Source organism: Ostrea edulis, chromosome 10 (genome assembly GCF_947568905.1).
Source record: "Ostrea edulis chromosome 10, xbOstEdul1.1, whole genome shotgun sequence".
Lineage (NCBI taxonomy): Eukaryota > Metazoa > Mollusca > Bivalvia > Ostreida > Ostreidae > Ostrea > Ostrea edulis.
The window spans coordinates 6,774,641-6,801,978 of NC_079173.1; the positions used below are offsets into that span (position 1 = coordinate 6,774,641).

The following is a 27,338-nucleotide window of genomic DNA, read 5'->3' on the forward strand; positions in this document are numbered from 1 at the left end:
AATACCGAAATTATCACCAATCAGAGAGTCCGTATCATTTCCGTGTTTCACAGAATCAACTTCCTGTGTAAGTCAGATGGTTACACCCCAAGGAAAAAAATAATTGAAAATACAGATATAGGGGTGGATAGATTAACAGGTAGAAGATGATTTTACTGGAAATCAACAACAGGATTGTAGAGGAAACGCTGACATTAAAATTTCAGAATGCTGTAGCGGGGTAAGTATAAAACGGTGAAGACTTCCGTGTTTTATCTACACCGGGTCCAGTTTTTTTTTAACGAGTTGGATACCTACTTCTAATAGATAATGGTATAATATTGTTACATTACTAATATGCTACAAACACTTAATAAAATCTGTCATTTATATTGCATGGTATTTATCGATTTATTATTTTAATATGTAATTGTAAAATATGAAAAGAATTGGCAATGTCAAACACGGTAGTATTTATCAGGTTGGGAACACTTCCCCTATAGCAAGATATTCTCTTTAAAACGCGATTATCTCTCTTTAGCGAGAAATAAACATTACCATAAACAGGTGTTTTGGCGTCTTTATTGAAAATAATGGCAAATCCTGTGCAACGCTGAATGAGTGCAACACACACTCAACATGATGCAAATTGTTTCTATGAAATTGACAACATAGTCAAGAAATTTCATATCAAAGTTGCTGCGTAAGAGGGAAGCAGTCTGAAATCCAATACACATCGTGAGTGTTTTTGTTTTGATAAATATATTTGCAGAAGTATCAGACATTTTAGCACTTTTTTTTCTTTTCACGTGAAACACGAAGAGATGTACTCCACATGTGTTTTTCTCGGTTGTACGGGATATATTTAATCTTGCTAGAGAGGGATAATCGTGTTTTAGCGAGAATATTTCGCTATAGGGGAGTGCTCCCAACCTGTTTATTCATTACCAGGCTTAGCTGCAGAACTGTAGCTCTCTGAAAAAATATTTTGACATAACAGAGAGCTACAGAGCCACCCCTTATAAAAACCTTCGATTTACGGCGCACAAAAAGATGCGCACGGTTGAGGCCTTATATCGTTGTATTCTTGAGTTACTGTCTCATAAATTTAATATCAAAAAATTCTTAACATATTTTCCTACTATACTTGTGTCTAAACATACCTTCAAATATTCATTAAAGCCCCACACGACCTGAAAATTCCCAGCTTCAAATGATTTCGTTTGTTGACGTAGCCATGTTAGGTAGCCGGTCAATTCGAATCCTAGTTAATTTCCATACTTGCACAATAACGTCTAGATGTGAACTAATATCCCCACAAATATTTTAGCTAAATATTCTAAATAATATATCATCCCAGTGCCTTTAAATAATAATTATTCAAATAGCTAAACTCACGGCAATGCGGCTTTATTAGTCTGGTCCGGTCTCCATCCCTGCCACACGAGTGTTAAGGACTTTAGTAGCATTTTCATGAATCAAGAGCTTATTTTACCTTTAGAAAAACTTTATTTTTTTAATTTCTATAAATTATTCGTATTGATAATAAATGAAGAGCGAATACATAACATATAACGAATTTTATGAATATATACCAACAACAACAGGGTACGAACTGACCCGGCTACCTAACATGGCTACGTCAACAAACGAAATCATTTGAAGCTGGGAGTTTTCAGGTCGTGTGGGGCTTTAATGCATATTTGAAGGTATGTTTAGACACAAGTATAGTAGGAAAATATGTTAAGAATTTTTTGATATTAAATTTATGAGACAGTAACTCAAGAATACAACGATATAAGGCCTCAACCGTGCGCATCTTTTTGTGCGCCGTAAATCGAAGGTTTTTATAAGGGGTGGCTCTGTAGCTCTCTGTTATGTCAAAATATTTTTTCAGAGAGCTACAGTTCTGCAGCTATACCAGGCTAAATACGCATTATCTACATTGACTTTAAGATCACTCATTCATTCTTTCCACTTCATTTTCAGTAATAAACCAGACAATATTGACATAACAGTTGCAGGTAAGTCTAATAGGTTGTTGACAGTGCTGCTGTGACAAATGATTCACGAGAGATTTTGTGATGTGTGCTTTCCTTTCTTTCATTCTTTTGATTCCAGTCTGATGGAATTCATATCAAAACCTTGACGTGACATGAATAGTTTAGGTTTTAGTTATGAAAGTATGGGCTTGAATTCTCCTTTACTGGATAATCAAGAGTTGTTTTAAATGATTATATTTATTGCAGATTTTGATGGTGTTTTGTACCACATCTCAAACCCTAATGATGATAAAAGTAAAATAAGGGTAAGTGTTATGTTAAATCTGGTTGGTCCAAGAATATGAATAAGAAAATGAAAAGAACATACTAAAGCCTTAGGGAATATTGGTTAGTATTTGTAAGGGTAGATTTCCAGGATTCAAGGAGCGATTCCTAGTATATCATTACGAGAAGTTATCAAGCAGGTGTCAGTGTGGACCATCCACAAGCTTCTGATCAGTACAATTTGATCTCAGGGCACTAAAGTGATAATTGAGGAGCAAGCTTTGTAGGTGTACATAATGACTATGCAATCAAATTTCAGTAAATTCGTTGATCCCTGTTTGAATTTAGCAACATTGAAATGTTAAACAATCACTGTTCACCTATGTTAGTGTGTATATAAAATACCCTGAACTTTCGACGTTACATAAGTGGATGCCCTTTGTATGGGTATAGCATACAACAAAATGACTTGCGACTTTTCAAAAATTAAAAAAATACTTTTGAAAATGGAACATTGTTGGCGCACTTCTTATTTTGGCGCAAAAGGTCACTTACGCCAAAGGTGCTAAATTTAAGAGCATGTCATATTTTCTCATTTTACAGTATAACATGCTTATAACAAATTCATGCTTATCCTTAAGTGATATTTATCCCCCTATGAGAGTATAATAAAAAAAAAATTCTATATAACGAAGTTTGGATATAATGACCTATTTTCGGCTGACCCTGGGGGTTCACTATAATGGTGTTTTACTGTACTGATATTTGATATACAAGCATCTTGAAGAATTGTTTATGTTCTGTTGTGTACTTATCCATGCCCTCTCACATACCTTTAGTAAGATATATCTGACTTGAAACATGAAATTTATGTTTGTTAGCCTTATGCTCAGGCTGCCTTGTAGACTGGATAGTAAACAATCGTTTGGCTGTTTTTATGTCTGTTATTCATCTTGAAAAAACACAACCAGAAATTCTCTTTTTTTTAAAGTTCATGCCGACATGTGTCCTGTTGGAAAGGCAGCTTTAAAATTTACATACATGTTGGTTTGCAATTGTTATATTTTTTTTTATCCTTGCATTACCTTGATCAGAATGTCCATTTTGTAGAATTATGTTTTCTTGCTGTGTAAAATAGTAACTATTAAATTGCAGGTCAGCATATCTCTGAAGTTTTATAAAGACCTGGAGGGACATGGGGCAGAAGAGGTAAGAATTTTATCACAGACTTTTAGTCAGGGTTTGATTGGGCTGAAACGATATGCCTCCTTCACGATATGATACATATTGCAATATTTATGCCATGATTCAATACTTTTAATACGATACAATTTACAGAAGAACAATTTAATCACCTAGCCACAATCATAATTTTAAAAGCAAAATATTTCCAAACAGTAAGATGTCTGTTGGCTCTGTAGTTTAAACTGATAAAGTTCAATATTATTTTCGTCATACTCAAGGCAAACAACAGTCATGCAGGTAAAAATAAGTTCAGGCCGAACGTGATGTATTTTACTGAACCTGTTTGTAGTGTAGTATATTTATAAATGTAGTATATATGGAGTATATATAGGAGAGAGGAGTAAATCTTTGGCTGGACTGGGAATCGAACCCGGGACCCCTGCATTGCTAGTCAGGTGCTCTAACCACTGAGCTATCCAGGCCGATATCCACGGTCCGTATAGCCCTAATTACTACAGTAATAAAAGTATTGAGGCAATAAATCAAACATTGAATTGAGCGTTTGTATTGAACATCACATCTACAACAGAAACAATTTCTAATTATCACACTAAAAATATAGAACAATTTAATGGATTTACTTCATTTGATTTGGATATCCTAAGGAGGTACTCTACAGCTGACTTCCTTTTAAAACATGAATGAAAATATATGTATCAGCAATATTTATCTATTCACTTCAAAAACTATTGCTTAGCTGGGTAGCTCAGTAGGTTAGCACATCGACTGCTGAACTATAGATCATGGGTTCGAAAGTCCAGTAGGGATTTTAAATTTTTTTTCGGATTACTTTCTACTAAAAGACTAAATAAAGTAAATTTGGAAGTTTTCAATTTCCAAGGCAAGGAGATGGCAAAGTGCCAAAAATACTATTCACAATTGGTGGGAGGAAATTCTTTACCTCTCTCTGAATTGTACTAGTATAAGTTATTTCTCATTATTGTGAAATATGGAACTTTTCACCAGTTTTAATGCTTATGATGTAGAAACAAGAATTTGATGACAGTTACATTGGTTTGTCAAAATTTACTACTATAAATTATTAATCACTTTTTATGTCAGAGCAGCTTTCTGTATCATTCTCCCTCTGAATAAAGAAATTCATGTTGTAGATGATTAGATGTATTTTGTTTTTATAAGGATTATATGTATAGAATTAAACATACTTTATTTTGGACATTTCAGTATAATGGTATTTGATGAAAGCTTTTTTGTTGTAGCTCATCAAGCGTGAATATGGAGACCATTTAGCCACTCCGGAAGAAGGTAATAAAGACAAGATTTATGGAGTTATTGTCAGGAATCAACTTTAGGATTCCATTATCACGGAAGTCTGACTGTCATTATCACGGAAGTCTGGTTTCACAGCAAGAACTGATTCAGCACTTTACTGACTACCAACTCCAATACTAAGAATAAGAATGTAGTCTTAAGAATTGGGAAATTTCTTATGAAATCAAGAAACTAGGGGGAAAACAGATATTAAGCTGTAGGGTAGCCCCAAAACATTTTGTTATAGAATTTTGTAAAACATAAACACAGCAATTTTCAAACCCAAGATTTTGGACTCATCAAATGAAGTAGGATTTGCTGTGTTAATGTGTGGGATTTTATCATATAACAATGTAAATTGGTCATTAATACACGGAATGTACCAATAAAAAAAGATTTTTGAATAATGCAAGAAGAAAGGTGGTTTCACAAGAACATTTTGTGGTAAATACGGGGTTTTAGCAATACTAAAACATTTATAAATAGTTTTACAAATTCTATAACAATTTTTTTTGGGGGTATCCTATTGGAGTCCTTCTTTGTCGAGGGGAAGGGAAGCGATTCTTATAGTTAAACTTTATATAGGGTAGGGTTGGATCTATATTTTTATAATGTAATTTTATATAGGATAGGGATGGATCTATATTTTTATAGTGTAATTTTATGTAGGATAGGGGTGGATCCAGAAAATTTTCAATGTATCATAGAAATAAAAATTGTGACCCTAAATCCATGCATTGACATTTTATATCAAAATTTTCGAGTAAACTCAATCACTTAGTCCACCACTGTAAATCCACCTCTGTAGTGGATTTCTTCAAGTAACTAGACATCTAGGACAGTATATATATATATATATATATATATATCTTTCTTATAATGTGTAGTCATCATTTTTATTATAAACATTCCATGGAAACCGGTTCGCATGCTTATTTTCAGTTTTTTTTAATTTTGCATTTAGGTGATAAAGGTAATATTCTACGTATTTATACTTTGCTTATTTTCCAAACTAAGATCTAGCAAAATCTCCCCTCCCCCTATAATATTCATGTAATCATTTATGCACTATCCCAGAAATTAAATGGATGCAGATTATTGTCAACAAATCAAACGGAGATAAGCCAGAATGTTTTACAGTACCCCCACTAAAAAGAATATGGAGAGATAAATTATATAAATATTCATGTATATTGTATATCAACATTTTCCAACCATTTTTATCACTAAAAACATTCCTGTGGAAGAGATGGAAAAAAAGAAGAAGAAAAAAGAAAAGATTAGATCAGTTTCATGCTTTTAACTTACAAATTGAATATTGTTAAATTTAAACTGGGTAGTTCATATTTTAATTGATCATTATTGGAAGTTAATATTTTTAATATGCAAGTTCTTATAGATTGGGGATTTTTATATACACATATGATTTTTCATCTCTTCCTTCACCTTATCAAGAGTCCCCCACTAATATATTAGTTATTCAGGCGTGATCAAGGTTGTACCCAGGTTTGTATTCCAATCTTATTAGGGGGTGAGATCAAAAGATCGATGTTGGATAAATGAGGGCCAATGTTCATGGGTAAAGCAAAATTTTGCTGGTTCGTGGGGATGTAATTTCGTGGTTAAGAGATACGATGTCACTAGGAGAGATAACCTTACTTGGTTTAAAAAATGTTCGAGGACATGTAAATTTGTGGGTAAGAGTGGCCCACGAAATCCACGAACAATGATGAGATCACAGTAAACAATAGAGGAGGTATACCGAGTGTTATCTATACTGGTATGTTTTTACTTGTTAATCGATTAGCTTCAACATTCATCATATTTAGTGTTTAGGGGAGGGGGGTCTTGATGAAAACTTTGCGAATTTAGTTTTTTGTCAGACATTGAACTTTTGATCTCACCCCTTAAAATCAGATCCTTTGATCCGCTCCCTTAACCGCTATATCTTGTGTAGTGATCTACATGAGCAGATCAAAGGATAATGATCAGATGGGATTGTAGAGGTGTAACAATACAGAGGTACAGTGATCGCAAGGGCTCATGATACGCGTATCGTATCATCAGGTATTGCCATACGGTACAAACATTCCTTTGGAAGAGATGGGGGGAAAAAGAATGTATAACCATAGCTGTAATTGGAAGAAGCAGGAAAAATCTGAAAGTGTCATTTAACAGATGAATATGGATTCGCTTAAGGCTTTGCTTATGTAAAACAAATCTGTTTGCATTCTGATACGGCTTCAAAGATAATTTTAACTCAAATTTTGATAAATTTCCTCACTGAAATTTATGAAGATAATGTTAACGAAGATTTCTTCACAAATCATTTTAAATTGTACAATTTCCAGGGTACAATGTATCGGTCGTGTTTGACCTTGAAAAGGTGCCAAAAGACTGGGAGGACTGGGTCACAAAAGTAGGTCTACTGAAGCGGAACTGCTTTGCCTCTGTGTTTGAGAAATACTTTCAGTTCCAGGAGGAGGGGTCCACGGGTCACAAGAGAGCGGTGATTCAGTACCGAGATGATGAGACTATGTGAGTACTATATTCTTCAGTTAGAAAATTTACTGACCTTACATAATTACTGATATCGACTTGTGTTTAAGTTAATATACAGTTTATTACAGATGTATTTTTATACAATGTTTTAAAGTGTAAGAATTCATGAACTTTGCAAGATTTCATATTTGGTGGGTTTTTAAAAAAAAAACCCCATTGATTTAAAGGGAGAATTTGAAGGGAAATAAAATCAGTAAAATGATTTTTAGTTGGCAAAGTCTTTTACATGTGCTGTATCACATGACATCTTTATCATTGCTGCCTATGAAGTTCACATGTGCAGTATCACATGACATCTTTATCATTGCTGCCTATGAAGTTTACATGTGCAGTATCACATGACATCTTTATCATTGCTGCCTATGAAGTTTACATGTGCTGTATCACATGACATCTTTATCATTGCTGCCTATGAAGTTTACATGTGCAGTATCACATGACATCTTTATCATTGCTGCCTATGAAGTTTACATGTGCAGTATCACATGACATCTTTATCATTGCTGCCTATGAAGTTCACATGTGCAGTATCACATGACATCTTTATCATTGCTGCCTATGAAGTTCACATGTGCAGTATCACATGACATCTTTATCATTGCTGCCTATGAAGTTCACATGTGCAGTATCACATGACATCTTTATCATTGCTGCCTATGAAGTTCACATGTGCTGTATCACATGACATCTTTATCATTGCTGCCTATGAAGTTTACATGTGCAGTATCACATGACATCTTTATCATTGCTGCCTATGAAGTTCACATGTGCAGTATCACATGACATCTTTATCATTGCTGCCTATGAAGTTTACATGTGCTGTATCACATGACATCTTTATCATTGCTGCCTATGAAGTTTACATGTGCAGTATCACATGACATCTTTATCATTGCTGCCTATGAAGTTTACATGTGCAGTATCACATGACATCTTTATCATTGCTGCCTATGAAGTTTACATGTGCAGTATCACATGACATCTTTATCATTGCTGCCTATGAAGTTCACATGTGCTGTATCACATGACATCTTTATCATTGCTGCCTATGAAGTTTACATGTGCAGTATCACATGACATCTTTATCATTGCTGCCTATGAAGTTCACATGTGCAGTATCACATGACATCTTTATCATTGCTGCCTATGAAGTTTACATGTGCAGTATCACATGACATCTTTATCATTGCTGCCTATGAAGTTTACATGTGCAGTATCACATGACATCTTTATCATTGCTGCCTATGAAGTTCACATGTGCAGTATCACATGACATCTTTATCATTGCTGCCTATGAAGTTCACATGTGCAGTATCACATGACATCTTTATCATTGCTGCCTATGAAGTTTACATGTGCAGTATCACATGACATCTTTATCATTGCTGCCTATGAAGTTTAATATTATTGACATTGGTTTTCTGTTTGTTTTATTAATCTTAGAGTCTTATTACAGTTTATATATTCATTAGCTTTGTACAGAAATCTTAAATCTTGTAAATTGTCCAGTTTTGTTCATGTTTTCTAATGAAGAATTTTCAGAAAATAATGTTCCATTTGCAAAAATGATTTTTTTTTTTCACCAATTTTGTAGAAATGTTTTGATAACAAGAAACTTATAAATCATTTTCTGCATGAAGATTTCAGTATAGGATTTTGCTATTAAAATTTTTTCTTCATTTGAATATTATTAGAATTCAAGTATATATTAGTAAAATATGATAAAGTTCAAGTGATATCTAATTAATTGAAGTGTGTTTTATTGAGAAAGGAAATATCCATAAGAGTTTACATGAATCTACTATTTTTTGTGTTTTTGTTTCCCTGCAGGTATGTAGATGCACAGAAGGACAGAGTGACAGTTATTTTTAGCACAATATTTAAGGATGATGACGATGTCATTATAGGAAAAGTCTTTATGCAGGTATGTAGTCATAATAACAACTTCCAAATCATCTGATGTTTCCTACAGATTCCTTATTCTCATTTAAAAATGAATCTTGGGGGGGGGGGGGGGGGGGGGGGGGTTCTTATTGATCTCGTGATCTCTACAATCTTTGTAAAGACTGCTGCGTCAGGTTTGAAAATAATGGTTAAATCCACTCTTGGCAAACTCCAAACTCTACGTCATTGTTAGGGGGTGTGTTGTAGGTAATGACTGTTATGGAGAATATGTGTTGATTTCAGAAGCCGTTATGTGACAGAATAAATGCCTTACTATGCATATGTAGAAATACTAGAATGTTATCACTAAATTCAGCCCATTTTTCTTTCAGGAGTTTAAGGAGGGTCGTCGAAAGTTTCAGCAAGCGCCTCAGGTTCTTTTCTCTCACCGTGACCCACCTCAGGAGCTGGCAAACACGGGCGCCCGTGTCGGGGAGAACATTGGATACATCACGTTCGGTATGTAGATAAAACAAGCTATTGTGATCATTCCGGTATTGACAGGTGTGTGAGTGAAATTCTACTTTATTGAACAAATCTATAGGTTTATGCCTGTTATATATGATTAGGAATCATTGATGAAAGAAAAATTGGAGATTTCATACAGACAAAACCCAGAGATTTGAACTCGGATTGATAGTATTAATACTTTTACCACTGAGCTGTCTGAACAGATGAGGAAATATGGGGGGGGGGGGGGGGGGGGGGGGGGGGGGGTGTGTTAAAATTTGATATAAATCTGACATATTCAACATGTTACTCATCTGACTGTTGTGATGATATGTTATTTAATATATTAAATATTTTTTTCCAGTTTTGTTTCCACGTCATACCAGCAAAGCAGCACGAGAAAACACCATAAACCTCATCCACACACTGCGAGACTATCTGCACTACCACATTAAATGTTCCAAGGTATACGCACGGCAGAGGTTAATTCTAATGCATTCTAACAAAGATAAAAAAAATTATTGATGAACTTGTATGCTGTAAACGTAGGCGAGTTTTTTTGGGGGGGGGGGGGGGGGGGGGGGGTGTTAAGGTGTTAGTATTCTGTATTGCATGAATTTATGATTATTCTGTTTTATATATGTTGGAATATTCACCAAATTTTTGTTGCGATAATAGGAATACAGAAAAACTCGAGCTTGATAAACTATCGTTGGAATTTTTTACAGGCCTACATCCATTCACGCATGAGAGCCAAAACCTTAGATTTCCTTAAAGTGCTAAACAGAGCGCGACCAGAGGTCAAGGATAAAGAGAAAAAGACAATCAGGTCAGTCATTATGTCAGTGAAGCCATACTCATTCAGGCTTGGAAGTTATAAAACTTTTACCGTACTCGTACTCAAACTCGGCCATGTTTGTTTGAGTAGAACTCTGAGCAAGCTCAGAATCATACTCGAAAAATCTTGAGCATATACTCCATTTGAGTAAGAGAATGATTTTATAAATGTCTTATAACCTTCACTTTTGAGTATGAGTACGATTTAGAGCACAGAGTTTTGAGCATGAAAACATGCTCAAAAGAGTTTTATAACCTCCAGGCCAGAAGAGTTCCATCTGCCTCCCTCCAGTATTAGATGGCGACATTTAAATTTTGACATCTTCCTAAATTTGTGAACTCCCGGTTATTTTAGTGCATTCCTCCTCCTCCTGAGAGATAGTGTGGATCTGGGATATTGGATATTCGTTAGCAGAATTCAATATAGCCCAATTTATTGACAACTGTGGAATCAGTAGAATTTGTGGTGGCTCAATTTTCGTGGAATTCGTGGGTACCCCTCACCCATGAATTTACATCCTCAATGAATATACAATATATATATTATATATATATATATATATATATATATACAATATATATTACAAATAATATATATTACAAATATATAAATCCACGAAATTACGTCCCCACGAACCCGTAAAAATTCAGCAATCCACGAAAATTGGTCCCCACGAATTTAAATGACTCAACAGTATTATCCTTTCGGTGTGTAGGATAGTTTCAGGGCAGTGCCCCTCTGGTCTGTGATATTGAATTTTTTTCTTTTACCACAATTTTTTCTAATACATGTAGTAACTTACACTATTATCAAACCAGCTGGACTTTAAGTATTTGAAAAGTAACTTAAGAACAGGATCATATATTTTAGAGTTACCTTTCTTTACAATGCAATATCCTGTGTGTTCATTGTGGTGTCTCAATTAATATTTCCCATACTTAAAGGTGTCATGTGAATTATATGAAAAATATATGATTCATGAGCATTCACTTATAAATTGTGTAAAAATTAACCCAGATACCAGAATTCAGTTTGACACCCTCAAAAATAAAATGACAACAGCATATTCTGAAAACCTGTAAGAAATCGAGGTTATTTTCATACATTTGACTATGTGAAAATTCCAATACATTTTGGTTTTCAATAATGTCGGTTATCAAACCAGTTTTTGAAAACCTTTATTCGATAATGATTTCCTTAAAATCAAGCTCTAAAAGACCCTTTGTGACAATGATATAATTCATAAGAGTCTTTCTAGACTTTCATAAATCTTCAGACACCATTTTTTTCTGTTCTGTCCTATCTTTTGGTCTGACTTTGGGGCAAGGTCGAAGTGATACATAGAATTTTTAAACTTTCTCAGTGAGCTATGCTCTCCTTAGGTGATTTTCTGTTGCAGTTATTTCCCTTTGCCATAGAGTCTTAGTATATCAGAAGTAAATAACACTTTGTATGAAAGCTGCATATTTACTCAACTATCAGGATTGACGCAATCCATTTTCTCCATTTTGAAACTTCTTTTTTTTTTTGTAGTAGGATTTTATTAAGATTCGGAACAACCTTTATTTACGCATTTTAATTACTTTACAGTGGAAAAACATTCCGACAACAGTGAGTACGAAACCAGACTGAGGAATTATGGGAGATATTAGATGCCATTTTATACTTGTATCCAAATTGCCTGGACACAGTACTAGGAAAATGAAAGAATTCCACGTGCATGCTGAATCACTGTCTCAGGAGAGAATCTTATAGGGACAATTCTTATAAAGCCATTTGCTTTCTGTCGTTTTAGGGGATAATTGAATTGAACAAATTATTTAGAGAATAGAATTTCTTTGCTCTGTTATTTTTTAAATCATGTTGAAATGTTAGGAGCAAGTACACGTTTTTGACTTGCGAGTTAAGAGTGTGATGCAAGAATTGATATAATAGGAATTCTCCTGTAAAAGAAGGAACAAACAGTGGACTGCTGGGCTTCCTTAACAAATACACCAATATATTATATATGTCGAAATTAAAATATTTATGTGATGTGTGCTCATGAGACTGTGAACTTGATGCAACCATATTGCAACCTTTACTGAAAGATATTCTTTATTGTATATGACAAATTAAGGTACCATAATTGTTAATAAAAAAATCTTATCCAACGAACTGGGATGGTGTCATTTGTGTGTAAAAGCAATATACTGATATATACCAGTCAGACCGGGACTCGAACCCAGGCCCCCTGAATCTACAGTCAGGTGCTCTATATGTACAACTGAGATACATCTGGACACTGACTGGCAACGGAACCCGGCTGACTGCTACAATGATTAATCCTTCACAATTTCTTTTGTTTGAAAGAATCTGTTCAGGTTGATGTGAGCTGCGTGAATACCCTAATATTATGTTTCAGGTGTTGTACACCATTAGATAGTTTTACATTCACTGAATCTTTCTTTTGAAATTGACATTGCTTTCATCATGGACAAAGAATACGTGTTGCAAACTAGTTCGATGCGTTTTTTAGTACTGTTTGTCCACATAATCATTACCAAATATGAAGCATCATCAAGGTCAAAGGGTACATTGACTGTTCCGACTAATGTAGGGAATGGATCAACGATGTATTTTAGTACTTTTTAAGTCTATTTTTAAGAAATACAATAGAAATATAAACAATAAAATGTCTTTCATTATTTTTTCATCAGGTGATGAAGGTAGCAATCATTGCAGAAAAAAATTGCCTAATCAGCGTTAGCAAGTTATAAATTTTTTCAGCAATGCTTGCTACCTTCATCACCTGATGAAACAACAAAGAAAACATTTTATTGTTTAAATAAAATATGATTCTGATGTTCTATCCTAGTACATGTATATAATGTTTCAACTCTTTTACTTAGTTAACATTAAAATCTTGTCTTATCGGGTGATGAAGGAGGCCAGCTTTAGCGCAGATCATGCTTCCACCATCATTTCTTGCAACGTGCAGATTTTATTAGCAGCTGGACTAAACCCTAACTAGGCATGTCTGAACTAACCCCTGTGAAATGCCGAGCATGCTCAGATGGGGGTTAGTACTGCCTCAGCATGTGTAAACTAACAGTGCACAGGAAACCATCAAAGTTAAGAAATCCAGTCAGAAGGGGAGGGGGGGGGGGGGGGTTACGAAAAAAATCATTAATTCAAAAACTAAGAATGTCTGTAGTGACAGTGAAAAATTTGTGTTCTCTACTTATCAGAGGCAACCATAATAATAAGTTTGAGATACTTAGCAGACATTGCCAAATAGTCATGACCTTGTGACTTGAAAATCAATGTGGGCCATCTACTCTTTGGGGCACACTACTGTACAAAGTCTGATGTATGTCGAGCAAAGGGTTCTCAAGATATTATTCTTCAAGTGACCATAAAGGCCAGTGGGTTTGTTTTACATCTATATTGTAAGAATTAAGACACCAATTCTTAGATCCACGCTGTACATTCTGCGTAACTGTAGCATATATGGTTCAGATCTAAGAAGTCGGATTTTAATTAAATTGTAGAAGACATGAGTATGCACTTATTTGATGTAATGGTTGATTTGTGTTGCTCACATTGCGTTGACACTAACAAACAAATCAACTTTATGTGAACAAATCACAAGTAAATTTTAAGTGCAAACAGATAAGTTTAACACACTGTACTAGCTCAATAACAAGCACCATGGCCCCCATTTTTTATGTAGAAATTAAAAATATACTTTTAAAAAAAAAAATATGACAATACTTAAACCTCAGGTGCAAACCTCTTTAACATGGTATTTTGTTCCAACCCCATTCCAAGGTCATTTGGACTGCCATATATATATTCACCTATAGGTCGGTTCACCTATAAGTCGATTGTAGATTTTGTAGGCTATTTTAGAGGAATTTGCCATTGACCCGCTTATAAGTCGGTATAACTTTTTTCAAGAATCGGATGACAATTTCTAATCAATGCTCAAACGTTTTCATCTCTGTTTTCTAATAATATTTTGTGAAATGCACTATTATTTATTCATTTTCTCCACAAATCATTTCAATAATATACACTAAAAGATGAATAAAATCACTAAAATATGCAAATACTTGTACTTTATGCATATAATTTATAATCCTAGAATACATGAATATAATAGGTCCAGTCAATGTCGATCATGATAATCGTCGGAGTACGAAGTTGTTTAAAAATACTCTACACAACGCTGTCCAGAAAATGCTAACCTTCTTAGGACTCGCATATAAGTTGGATATAGAGTTTTTGGACCAATTTTTAATGCCAAAAAATCCGACTTATAGGCGAGTATATACGGTAAGTCAACGTCGCAAAAAAAAAAATCAGGAATCATGAGCAGGACCACGTGATTAGAGAAAAGGCATATAGTCACACTTAACATAAACATTGCTTATGCATTCTGACCCAAAGTCATTTGGTAAATGTCAAGGTCATTTAAAAGTTTATTCTTGTCTGGGTCCTAAGTTCACTACAGAGAGACTAGATGATCTATAACACATGTTGCTTATGTTCACTACAGAGAGACTAGATGATCTATAACACATGTTGCTTATGACTTGAGGAATGTGTAACTGACCTTGATCAGAGATTAATTGAAGAATGTGAAGGTCATTAGGGAAAACATAAAAGTTTAGTATTATGATGTAGCTTTCAACCAGAAAAAGTTTCACACTATGTAGCAAAGTTTACTGTGACCATGTGTAGCATGTTTCTTTCCTGTGGTCATCTGAACAATTTCAAGACCATACAGGCATGCCAGTTTTTGTCACACCACAAAAATAGTAACAGGAGGGTATCTTTCTATAAATAGAATTCATGACAGTCAGTATATTGCTAAAAACGACCCATACTTTTTTGACAGCTATCAGAGTGATCAAACAACGCAGAGTCACATTTAAGATTTTACTTTCATTTTCTCATCAAAATGAAAAATTCACAAGATCAGCTATTGATTCGTTCATCCAAATTCAATAACTTAATAGTAAGCATGCACAAAACACAACCATCAAAATTTTCTAGACACCACGTTGCAGTTTTGCAGGAAATTGACTAGATGTGAACAGCAGTGCCATCATTAACAGGAGGTAGATATGACTTCATCAGCAACACTGCACAGTCTTTAAAGCTATAACTTGACATCTTGTAGAGGTGGACTCACTGAATTCAGTACAATGAATTCTTGGATAGAACACATTGAGCACAAATACTGGAGAAAGATGTCAAAAACATGAATGCAAGCAGGGTCTATAATCAGCACCTATGTATTCAATCATGGAGGCCCCTACTCCTTTTCTGTCTTTGGGATCTGCGACCTTTCCTCGGACTGAGAGAGACTAGATTTCCGTTGAGGAGGGGGTGGTTTGGGTTTTTTGCTGGGAGGGGGTATTTTGGCTCTGGCCCCCTGTGATTCCTCTGCTAATAACCTCGGGTCATGAGACTCGGGTTTTGTCCCACTTTCTTTGTTTTGGATAGCTATGGCTTCGATGATCCCTTTGTCAAATTTACTGGAGGGCTTTGGAAGAATGTTGGATTTTGGGGTGGAGGTACCGATTCCAGAGTCTTTGACTTGCATTTGATGCCCACCGAGGATTGAAATGTCTTTCGGCTGAAGTTCAGGCTTAGAGGACACCAGAGACACCGAGCCATTCTGAGAAACTTCTGTGTCCACTCTCATTCCTGGGCTCGGTAAACGGCTGCTTTTCCTTGGGGGTGGTGGGGGCGGTATTTTCTTAGGCCTTACATCTGGTCCACCACTACTTTCACTGTGTCCATCCTTTCGAAGACTAGGAATTTTTGACGGTGCTTTTTCACTGTCTCTGCTAGTTATAGGTGTAGAGGTCCTTAGTTTTCTACTGATTTTGGATGATTCTACAGTCTCTGTGGACTTAACAACAGAGGAGATTCTTGGAATGTTTGTCAAACTTAATCTGGTATCCAGTGAAGCGGAACTACTTCCTGTCGATGTGGCAGTGGTAGTGGAGGAAACTAACTGAGCGGTCGCGGATGAATGAGAAGCCTGTGAATATTGTCCATCCGTCACAGTGTACTGAGTTTCACCAGTACTGGAATCCTTCGTCTGTAATATATGCACTGTATAATCCATTAACGGTCTTGGTGGCGAGTACGATTCCAGCTCCTCTGATGGTGAAGGTGAGGTTGGGGGAGTAGTCATTGAACTGAAAAACGCTGCTCTGGCAGCATCTTTCTTCCTCGCTAAATGAGCTCCCTGTGGATGGGAGTCTTCTTCTCGATTAACAAACTCCTGACTCTGATTTTCCGAAACTTCTCGAGAAGAAGATGACTTGGCAGCAGAGGATTCTGATGATGATGCAGCTGGGGATTTAGTTGTTAGGTTACCAGATGAGGATGAGGCTGATGACATTGCAGTATTGGATTTGGTGACAGGGATTGAGGTAGCTGATGATGTTGCAGTGTTGGATTTGGCCGGGACTGAGGTAGCTGTTGAAGACTGGATGTCAGACACTCCATCTGAAGCAGACGACACAGATTCCTTGCTGCTGGGTTTCAGCAGACGAGTAGCAATCTCCAGGGACTTTCCAAACTTGAGAGCTTCTTGTTGTGTGATGATTTTTTTCTTTCGTTGTCGGGATGCATCTGCTGCCTGCAAACAAATAATTACGGTAAACTGACGTGTAAAATAACAAGAGGTACTGTGAGTAATGCTCACTAAGAATACCCCCCGCTTACCCCAATCTCCCAAAGGGTGTTGGTAATAGGTATAAACTACCTCTTTTCTGAGTGTAAAAAACAAATGGCATGACAAACCGAACCATATTGCTACTTCGATGTCCAGTGCGCGTGACCTTTGACCTTTTGACCCCAAAATCGATAGGGAACATCTTCATCCCATGGCTAGTCCTTATGTATGATATGGTAACTGTAGGTGGAAAGGATAACGCTTTAGAGCCCGGAAACCATATTGCTACTTCGATGTCCAGTGCGCGTGACCTTTGACCCCAAAATCGATAGGGAACATCTTCATCCCATGGCTAGTCCATAAGTATTATATGGTGACTGTAGGTGGAAAGGATAACGCTTTAGAGCCCGGAAACCATATTGCTACTTCAATGTCCAGTGCACTTGACCTTTGACCTTTTGACCCCAAAATCGATAGGGAACATCTTCATCCCATGGGTAGTCCATATATATGATACGGTGACGGTAGATGGAAAGGATAATGCTTTAGAGCCCGGAAACCATTGCGTCTACAGACGGACGGACGGACAGACAGACGGACAACCCGAGATTCCAGTATACCCCCCCCCCCCCCCCCCCCCCCCCCCCCCCCCCCACAACTTGTTGCGGGGAGTATAATAATTCTGATATAATCTGGATCTTATTCACAGCGAACATTCATGCCCCCCATTCATAATAACAATACAATATTCCGTCCTCTTTACACAGGTGTACTATAATTCTATCAATTCCATTAAGCTGACATATCTTGCTAAGAGTGTAGAATGAAGCCGATGATGTGAAGATGGCATACCAGCACAAACAGACAGTACATACCTCAAGTTTCATCAGTCGAGTCTGGTGGTCTGGCACCATGGCCTTGATGTTCTCCAATAAAGCCCGCTTTTCGTCGTCTGACGGAATCCTTCCTCCGACAGTGGGTACCTGAGGAGCTCGATGCTGTTGAACCGATGCCAACCTGCAGAGAATGACAGTACACACCATTACAAACAAAGCAACACGTTCAAAGTGGTGTTGCAGTTCATGTCTTCATGTTTTTTCAAAACTAAAATTTATTTTTTATATTTACATTTTGCTTTCATTTCTGTTGGAATTACCATACATTAAATTCTACATACTTAATTTATCTGAATTCATACAAACATTATTTGCATTTGTGAGGAAATGGCTATCATTACAATTCGTAAGAATATCAAAGGCAAAAACATCGGAAATGTAAATATTATTTGATCATTCCACCTGTCTAAAACAAAGTCTGTTATAATACTCCACCTGTCTAAAACAAAGTCTGTTATCATAACACCCCACCTGTCTAAAACAAAGTCTATTATCATAACACCCCACCTGTCTAAAACAAAGTCTATTATCATAACACCCCACCTGTCTAAAACAAAGTCTATTATCATAACACCCCACCTGTCTAAAACAAAGTCTATTATAACACCCCACCTGTCTAAAACAAAGTCTATTATTATAACACCCCACCTGTCTAAAACAAAGTCTATTATAACACCCCACCTGTCTAAAACAAAGTCTATTATAACACCCCACCTGTCTAAAACAAAGTCTGTTATAACACCCCACCTGTCTAAAACAAAGTCTATCATAACACCCCACCCGTCTAAAACAAAGTCTGTTATAGCACCCCACCTGTCTAAAACAAAGTCTATTATTATAACACCCCACCTGTCTAAAACAAAGTCTATTATCATAACACCCCACCTGTCTAAAACAAAGTCTATTATAACACCCCACCTGTCTAAAACAAAGTCTATTATAACACCCCACCTGTCTAAAACAAAGTCTGTTATAACACCCCACCTGTCTAAAACAAAGTCTGTTATCATAACACCCCACCTGTCTAAAACAAAGTCTATTATCATAACACCCCACCTGTCTAAAACAAAGTCTATTATAACACCCCACCTGTCTAAAACAAAGTCTATTATAACACCCCACCTGTCTAAAACAAAGTCTGTTATAACACCCCACCCGTCTAAAACAAAGTCTGTTATAACACCCCACCTGTCTAAAACAAAGTCTGTTATCATAACACCCCACCTGTCTAAAACAAAGTCTATTATCATAACACCCCACCTGTCTAAAACAAAGTCTATTATCATAACACCCCACCTGTCTAAAACAAAGTCTGTTATAACACCCCACCTGTCTAAAACAAAGTCTATTATCATAACACCCCACCTGTCTAAAACAAAGTCTGTTATCATAACACCCCACCTGTCTAAAACAAAATCTTCCTTATTTTGAACATCTTTTTTTACGGTAGTAAGAATTTACATTTTCTACAATCCCTGTATTACACTGTTATAGCCTGATGAAGATCTTGTGCGGTCAGTCCCTGATCTTGACCTTGTCCAAATGACCTTGATTAAGGGTCGACACTTTTGTAAAATTTTACTTAATGTGAGCTTCTCTTGTTACAGAGTCATGGCCTGGACATACAGACAGACTGACAGATCTTCTATTTACCAAAGTTTTTTTTGAGGGGGATAAAATGAAATCAGAAAAATACCTAACTTTTCCTGTACCCTATCTGAGTAAACTAGAGATATACATACACCAATGATGCCTACGTCTCACAAATAAGCTGGGAACCAGACAACTACATAATACATTTACCTTTTGAGAGTGAATAAGGTACCAGTCAAACGTTTACATCGCTTCAGGGCATCTTCTATCACCTCCGGCTCTTCTTTCAAAAACCTGTTGACAGTTGGAATAGAAAGTCAACAAACATATACCAGAATTTCTCAAACCCAATTTGTTGTTTTTCAGATTTACTTGTCTCTCAAAAAAATGATCTACAATAGAAAAACTATATGTTTTGAGCTGACATTTAGTGAAGTTTATGGTTGTCATGACAACCACTTACTGACATATAAATGAAGTGGTCAAGAAACTAGAAAACCAACTGTTTTTGTTGCACACGTTTATAAAGTTCTGATGGATGAAGTGATTTGACGGCAGTTTAGTTTGTTCGTCCAATCACTAACACTGACCTTTCTTCATTAACCACCACCTCCATCTCCCCTGCCATCACTTGCTTCAGATCCTTTTGCATGTCTGGAAAACCAGCTGCAAAAAGTACAACACTGTCAGAATACTTGTACTTAGTAGAGGAATAATGTCATTGCTACTATTTTGAAATGCTCCTCTGTAACTTTCTACCAGCTTTCCTTCAACTCAAGGTTGGTGGCATTTTTTTTCAATTCAAAAAACATACAAGGCTTGCCAAACGAGAGTCAGAGAAAAAACAGGAAGTAAGGAGAAGTTGTGGTACCCGTTTCTCTAGAACAGGGTCAAAGGTCAGAATAAGAGAACACAATCACGACATCCTCTCTAGTGATGTGATGTACAGAATGAGAGAACAACCTTTCTGTGCTTAGTATGGGAACAGTTTCATTTTTTGTTACCAATCTTTAGAGGCTGTACCTTTGAGATCTCCAAACGTTTTGGTGACCGTACTCAGCATCAGCGCCATGCCCTCTACATCCGACATGTTGACTCTACACTGACGGGAAATCACGTCCTCTCTCAGCTCTTCCACTGCACCCTCTAAATCACTGGAATATTAGCACAGAACTATAACTTAATGCATCAATAAATTCCGATATGTTTTTAATTCTGAAGGGAAATACATGTAATTACAAGTGTGTCTAAATTTTCCCTTTCAAATTACAGAATTAAACACATTCTCTCCGTTTCATTGACAGAGCCATGCATTTTACCCACTGCCTTTCAATGATGAATAATGAAGGACATCAAACTGTTGGCATTTCAAATCTACATTGACAAGGACAGTACACTGATGAATGCAAGATTCAGAAATGACATTAGACCGCTGGTAAATCATTGTACACACAAGATTTCAAACTCCTTGTAATTTTGGTCTTCATTTAGTTAACACGGTTCACATATGTATTTAGATTTAACACAAAAACTTCTACAAATAAAGTTACTAGTGTTTTACATTCCATCGTTGGAAAGACTTCATCACAAAAACTACATCCACTACTGTTAATTCCTAAATATCAGGAGGAATTAATTCCTAAACATCAGGAGGAATTTATTCCTAAAATATCAGGAGAAATTTATTCCTAAATATCAGGAGGAATTTATTCCTAAATATCAGGAGGAATTTATTCCTAAATATCAGGAGAAATGAATTCCTAAATATCAGGAGGAATTTATTCCTAAACATCAGGAGGAATTAATTCCTAAATATCAGTAGGAATTTATTCCTAAATATCAGTAGGAATTAATTCCTAAATATCAGTAGGAATTTATTCCTAAATATCAGGAGAAATTAATTCCTAAATATCAGTAGGAATTTATTCCTAAATATCAGGAGAAATTAATTCCTAAATATCAGGAGGAATTTATTCCTAAATATCAGGAGAAATGAATTCCTAAATATCAGGAGGAATTTATTATCGAATACTTTCGAACGAAGAATCACTCGCAAAATAAAATTATTCAGTTTTATTTTTATATTGCAAAAATGCCTGTAAAAACTCTTGATCAACAAAGCACTCGTGAATTGATGTTCTCGCGATTTGATATCTATGAGTCATTTCGCGATATTAAGTACTTGATGTGTAAAATAAGGAATCTACAGTGAACATAAAATGCCCTCTCACTGATAATTCAATAGTTATATAAGCAATATTCATTTTTTTTTGGCCCAGACTGAGTGATAATAAAAAAAATCAGAAACTACATGCCTCCTAACTTCAATTTCAGGTGCATAAAAGATGTTTCCCTGCTGCTTAAGTATTCATCAGGTAAATAAAACCCGAGAACCAGATTATTTAAAATTTCACTCTCACCTCAGCAGAACCAGATTATTTAAAATTTCACTCTCACCTCACAGAACCAGATTATTTAGAATTTCAATCTCACCTCACAGAACCAGATTATTTACAATTTCACTCTCACCTCACAGAACCAGATTATTTAAAATTTCACTCTCACCTCACAGAACCAGATTATTTACAATTTCACTCTCACCTCACAGAACCAGATTATTTACAATTTCACTCTCACCTCACAGAACCAGATTATTTACAATTTCACGCTCACCTCACAGAACCAGATTATTTACAATTTCACGCTCACCTCACAGAACCAGATTATCTACAATTTCACTCTCACCTCACAGAACCAGATTATCTACAATTTCACTCTCACCTCACAGAACCAGATTATTTAGAATTTCACTCTCACCTCACAGAACCAGGTTATTTACAATTTCACGCTCACCTCACAGAACCAGATTATTTACAATTTCACTCTCACCTCACAGAACCAGATTATTTACAATTTCACGCTCACCTCACAGAACCAGATTATTTACAATTTCACTCTCACCTCACAGAACCAGATTATTTACAATTTCACGCTCACCTCACAGAACCAGATTATCTACAATTTCACTCTCACCTCACAGAACCAGATTATTTAGAATTTCACTCTCACCTCACAGAACCAGGTTATTTACAATTTCACGCTCACCTCACAGAACCAGATTATTTACAATTTCACTCTCACCTCACAGAACCAGATTATTTACAATTTCACGCTCACCTCACAGAACCAGATTATTTACAATTTCACGCTCACCTCACAGAACCAGATTATTTACAATTTCACTCTCACCTCACAGAACCAGATTATTTACAATTTCACGCTCACCTCACAGAACCAGATTATTTACAATTTCACGCTCACCTCACAGAACCAGATTATTTACAATTTCATGCTCACCTCACAGAACCAGATTATTTACAATTTCACACTCACCTCACAGAACCAGATTATTTACAATTTCACTCTCACCTCACAGAACCAGATTATTTACAATTTCACGCTCACCTCACAGAACCAGATTATTTACAATTTCACTCTCACCTCACAGAACCAGATTATTTACAATTTCACTCTCACCTCACAGAACCAGATTATTTACAATTTCACGCTCACCTCACAGAACCAGATTATTTACAATTTCACTCTCACCTCACAGAACCAGATTATTTACAATTTCACGCTCACCTCACAGAACCAGATTATTTACAATTTCACGCTCACCTCACAGAACCAGATTATTTACAATTTCACTCTCACCTCACAGAACCAGATTATTTACAATTTCACGCTCACCTCAGTTCTTTGTTGGCCCTGCATTTCTTCTCCAGATATTTCTGACATGAGCCGTCTGCTTCTAGCCTGTGTTGTCGTAGCAACTGATGTTCTGCTCCTGGTACGCTTCGTAAGGCAGTCTGTTCACAATATCATCAGATCATTAACATCTTAAACATAAAAATAGGTCTATAGTTCTAGATATAATCCACAGTATCAAAGCTTCGTACATTTCACAATAATAAATAATGAATACTATCTATAGGAACATTTTTTGCCTTAGGTCATTTTCACCAATATGCACTGATAAAATGATTTTTATCCCATTTCATATTCACCAAAACACATTTTCAATTACTTCTGTGTAGTGAGTAAATTTCAATTTGAATTCATCCATTCAGGACAAGCACAAAAACAACATTGGGGGAAATATTCACCTAATTACAGTATCTAAATTAAAGAAATTTCAAATGAACTAAGAAACGAAATTACAATATACACATTATAAAATTCATCGCAAAGCAAAGTTTTGAAGACATTCCAAATTTGACAAAATACAGTAATAAAATCATGTTTAGAGCAAAGTGCTGGGGACAAACAATTTCAAATTGGATTTAAATTGATAAAAATTGTTTTTATATCCAATGAATTCACAATGTTTTAAAACTACAGGCCTGAGGGAATGAAAATCACTTTGCTGTAAACAGGATTTCATTATAAGCATGTCTGCTGTAACCGTGTTTAACTGTACATATGTAAATGTCAAACTCACTGCGATTTTTTTCATAGTTTCGTGTATGGATTCCTGTAGGCTTTCCTTGCTGAGTTGATGAAGTCTTCGAATTTGTCGGAGATCGCCTTTTAAATCGGAGGCCTGCTTCCTTACCATCAGAAATCCGTCCGTAAGATTTTTAGTCACACTTTTCTGTGTAACTCCCGAAATATCAGAAAGACCTTTAAATCAGAACAAAATATGTAATCTACAAGCAACCACATGTGATTTTAATACCCCTAAAATCTGTCATGTTTATGTAGGTTTAATTTTTAAGACAATAATTAATCAAGACGTAGGTTTAATTTTTAAGACAATAATTAATCAAGACGTAGGTTTAATTTTTAAGACAATAATTAATCAAGACGTAGGTTTAATTTTTAAGACAATAATTAATCAAGACAATCCTTTGAATCCAAAACCTCCGTAACATTCTACTTTTGTTTCAAACATTTTTATGAGCAGCAAATTTTGTGGACTTGTTAGATAATAAAGTTAAATTGATACATTGAATTTTGTGGATTTGTTAGATATTAGAGTTGAATTGATACATTGAATTTTGTGGATTTGTTAGATAATATAGTTGAATTGATACATCGAATTTTGTGGATTTGTTAGATAATAAATTTGAATTGATACATTGAATTTTTGTGGACTTGTTAGATAATATAGTTGAATTGATACATTGAATTTTGTGGATTTGTAAGATAATAAAGTTGAATTGATAAATAATATAGTTGAAGTGATACGTTGAATTTTTGTGGATTTGTTACATAATGTAGTTGAATTGATATGGTGAATTTTGTAGATTTGTTAGATGATATAGTAAGTTGATGATATAGTTGATAATAGAGTTGATAATGAAATTGAATTGATACGTTAAATTTTGTGGATTTGTTACATAATGTAGTTAAATTGATATGTTAAATTTTGTGGATTTGTTAGATGATATAGTAAGTTGATGATATAGTTGAATTGATGAAATAGTTGAATTGATACATAAAATTCTTGGAAGGGTAAAGGTTCTCCCTTCATGAGCAAAAATTGCACTTCATTAATCATGCGAAAACAACAAAAATTAGTAAGTTAACAAAAGAAAATGATGAAAACATGGTATCTAACCTTTAATCTACAAAAATTTAACCTCATGGAAATATGTGATTCTGACTCTGTATTCATTGACAGTTTTGTGCTATGTACAACTACAGTGAAACCTTGTTATCTCGAACTTGATGGGACCAAGAAAAAAATTCCAGATATCCAAAGATTCAAGATATCAAAGGTAAATAAAATACTTAAAGAATAAGTGGTTGGGACTTCTGATTCACTTCGACATATCCATGATATTCGAGATATCAGTGTTCTAGATACCGGAGTTCAACTGTAATTCAATAAATGTACTCAGGAGTTGCACAGTTTGTATATTATATTGTTTTAATCAAGTAAAATTAAAATCTGGGTTTATTAATTGACTTGAAAGCAATTATTCCGGGAACATTAGAGATCAACATAAACAACATCAATTTTGCAAACAAAACAGAATATTCATCATAAATACAACAAAATAATAAATACACATTCACCATATACACAAACTTTGAAAACTAGAACTCCAGTTCTCAACACAACCAATACAAACATGACCTTGCATGTTTACAAGGAGAAAACACCCATGCATATATCTCACAACGACACCAAAAATTAACTACATAAAACTTATTGTGTTCAGCGAAACTCGCACATTTTGCATTATTGCTACGTGACATCAAAAGTCACGCTGAGGGGGGTACTCTTGTGACCCGCTGAGGGGCGTACTCTTGTGACCCGATAAGGGGCGTAGTCTCGTGCCCCCAACGTGTCTGATACGCAGTGTAAACAACACTAAAACAAATTTCAATAACCATGCAATACACAACAGTCGGTGAATATACCTTTACTGCATGGCAAGAGATGGGCTTCCTCAACTAGAACAATAAAGATATAAAGCTCTCCTTAGGGAGGTGTTAGGATACCATGGAAACAGGTGTCACATGACAGTTCACTAACAGAGTGTGGATGAAGTGCTATATATTTGAGGTTTGTTGAGAGGACCAATGCATCTATAAGAACTACTGGGAAGACTGGGTGTGCAAGCCATCTGCCACAGATTTACTACTCAGGTGATACAGCATTCAGCTGCCATTATTATACCACTACTTATTTTTCACTATATAAATGTAAATCAACATATTTTGCTGATATTCCCTGTAAATTACTGTAAAATGACAGAATCCCTGCAAAAAGGTGTGTCAGTTCGATATATACACCTATTCGGAACATTTAACAACTTCTTTGTTTTATTTTTTGGAAAGTTCTGATGCGTTCCTAATGGAATCACGAATACAATAAAATGGAATTGCATCACCAGTTAATTGGTTCTCGTATAAGAACCAGTTTACGGTAGCAAACAACTACAATCATAGATAGTAGTTCCCACTGATTTAGGTTTTAAACATCATATCAAATTTTATTCTGGTTTTAGCGTTAGTATTGGTATAATGAAATGATTTAAGTATATCATTGAGGAAGACAGCAAGATTCCAGTTCCCCTTGAGCAAGTTTATTTCCCTCGGCTTCACCTCTGAGTCAGAAAACAGGCTTGCTCTCGGGGAACAAAAATCATGCCGACTCCCTCAATGATATACTTAAGCTGTATACTGTGTTAGTTACAACTTATAACGAGATAGGATAGAGCTAGGATAACAGAGCTGTGTTTAGTTACAACTTATAACAGAGGTGAGATAGGGCAAAGCTAGGATAACAGAGGTGAGATAGGGCAGAGCTAGACTTATAACAGAGGTGAGATAGGACAGAGCTAGACTTATAACAGAGGTGAGATAGGACAGAGCTAGACTTATAACAGAGGTGAGATAGGACAGAGCTAGACTTATAACAGAGGTGAGATAGGACAGAGCTAGACTTATAACAGAGGTGAGATAGGGCAGAGCTAGACTTATAACAGAGGTGAGATAGGACAGAGCTAGGATAACAGAGGTGAGATAGGACAGAGCTAGACTTATAACAGAGGTGAGATAGCAGAGAGCTAGACTTATAACAGAGGTGAGAT

At 35.6% G+C, this 27,338-nt stretch overlaps 2 protein-coding genes and 1 non-coding gene across 10 annotated transcripts in view; 1 reads left to right on the top strand and 2 right to left on the bottom strand.

The window, feature by feature from the left end:
* On the top strand, positions 1-12,714 carry LOC125666662 (actin-related protein 2/3 complex subunit 2-like). The gene is made up of 11 exons (XM_048899843.2): positions 1-220; positions 1,969-2,003; positions 2,229-2,287; positions 3,402-3,455; positions 4,712-4,757; positions 7,115-7,301; positions 9,156-9,249; positions 9,602-9,728; positions 10,084-10,184; positions 10,448-10,548; positions 12,148-12,714. Exons 1-11 carry the CDS (start codon positions 147-149, stop codon positions 12,170-12,172), a joined length of 903 nt encoding a protein of 300 aa, XP_048755800.1. The 5' UTR covers positions 1-146; the 3' UTR covers positions 12,173-12,714.
* Trnaa-agc (transfer RNA alanine (anticodon AGC)) lies at positions 3,841-3,914 on the bottom strand. Its single transcript has one exon. It is a non-coding gene; the product is annotated as a tRNA-Ala (tRNA).
* Positions 12,715-15,469: 2,755 nt separating the features above from the next.
* LOC125666663 (coiled-coil domain-containing protein AGAP005037-like) overlaps positions 15,470-27,338 on the bottom strand; it is a 56,983-nt gene continuing 45,114 nt past the window's right edge. For 5 of the 8 annotated variants that reach the window (XM_048899847.2, XM_048899846.2, XM_048899844.2 and 2 more), the window contains 8 exons: positions 26,164-26,196; positions 24,233-24,414; positions 23,482-23,600; positions 20,752-20,882; positions 20,319-20,394; positions 19,939-20,022; positions 18,115-18,256; positions 15,470-17,203 (listed from right to left, as the gene is read on the bottom strand). In XM_048899847.2, coding sequence (XP_048755804.2) covers positions 15,863-17,203; positions 18,115-18,256; positions 19,939-20,022; positions 20,319-20,394; positions 20,752-20,882; positions 23,482-23,600; positions 24,233-24,414; positions 26,164-26,196 — 2,108 coding nt within the window. In that variant the 3' untranslated portion in view covers positions 15,470-15,862. The remainder of the gene's footprint in view (positions 17,204-18,114; positions 18,257-19,938; positions 20,023-20,318; positions 20,395-20,751; positions 20,883-23,481; positions 23,601-24,232; positions 24,415-26,163; positions 26,197-27,338) is intronic. The other 3 variants (XM_056151764.1, XM_048899845.2, XM_056151766.1) reach the window with 1 other exon arrangement.

Coding starts and splice junctions, on each gene's coding strand:
- LOC125666662 (XM_048899843.2), top strand. CDS start 147: ATGATTTTACTGGAAATCAACAACAGGATTGTAGAGGAAACGCTGACA. Junction 3,456..4,711: donor AGGGACATGGGGCAGAAGAG/GTAAGAATTTTA, acceptor TTTTTGTTGTAG/CTCATCAAGCGTGAATATGG. Junction 10,185..10,447: donor ACCACATTAAATGTTCCAAG/GTATACGCACGG, acceptor AATTTTTTACAG/GCCTACATCCATTCACGCAT.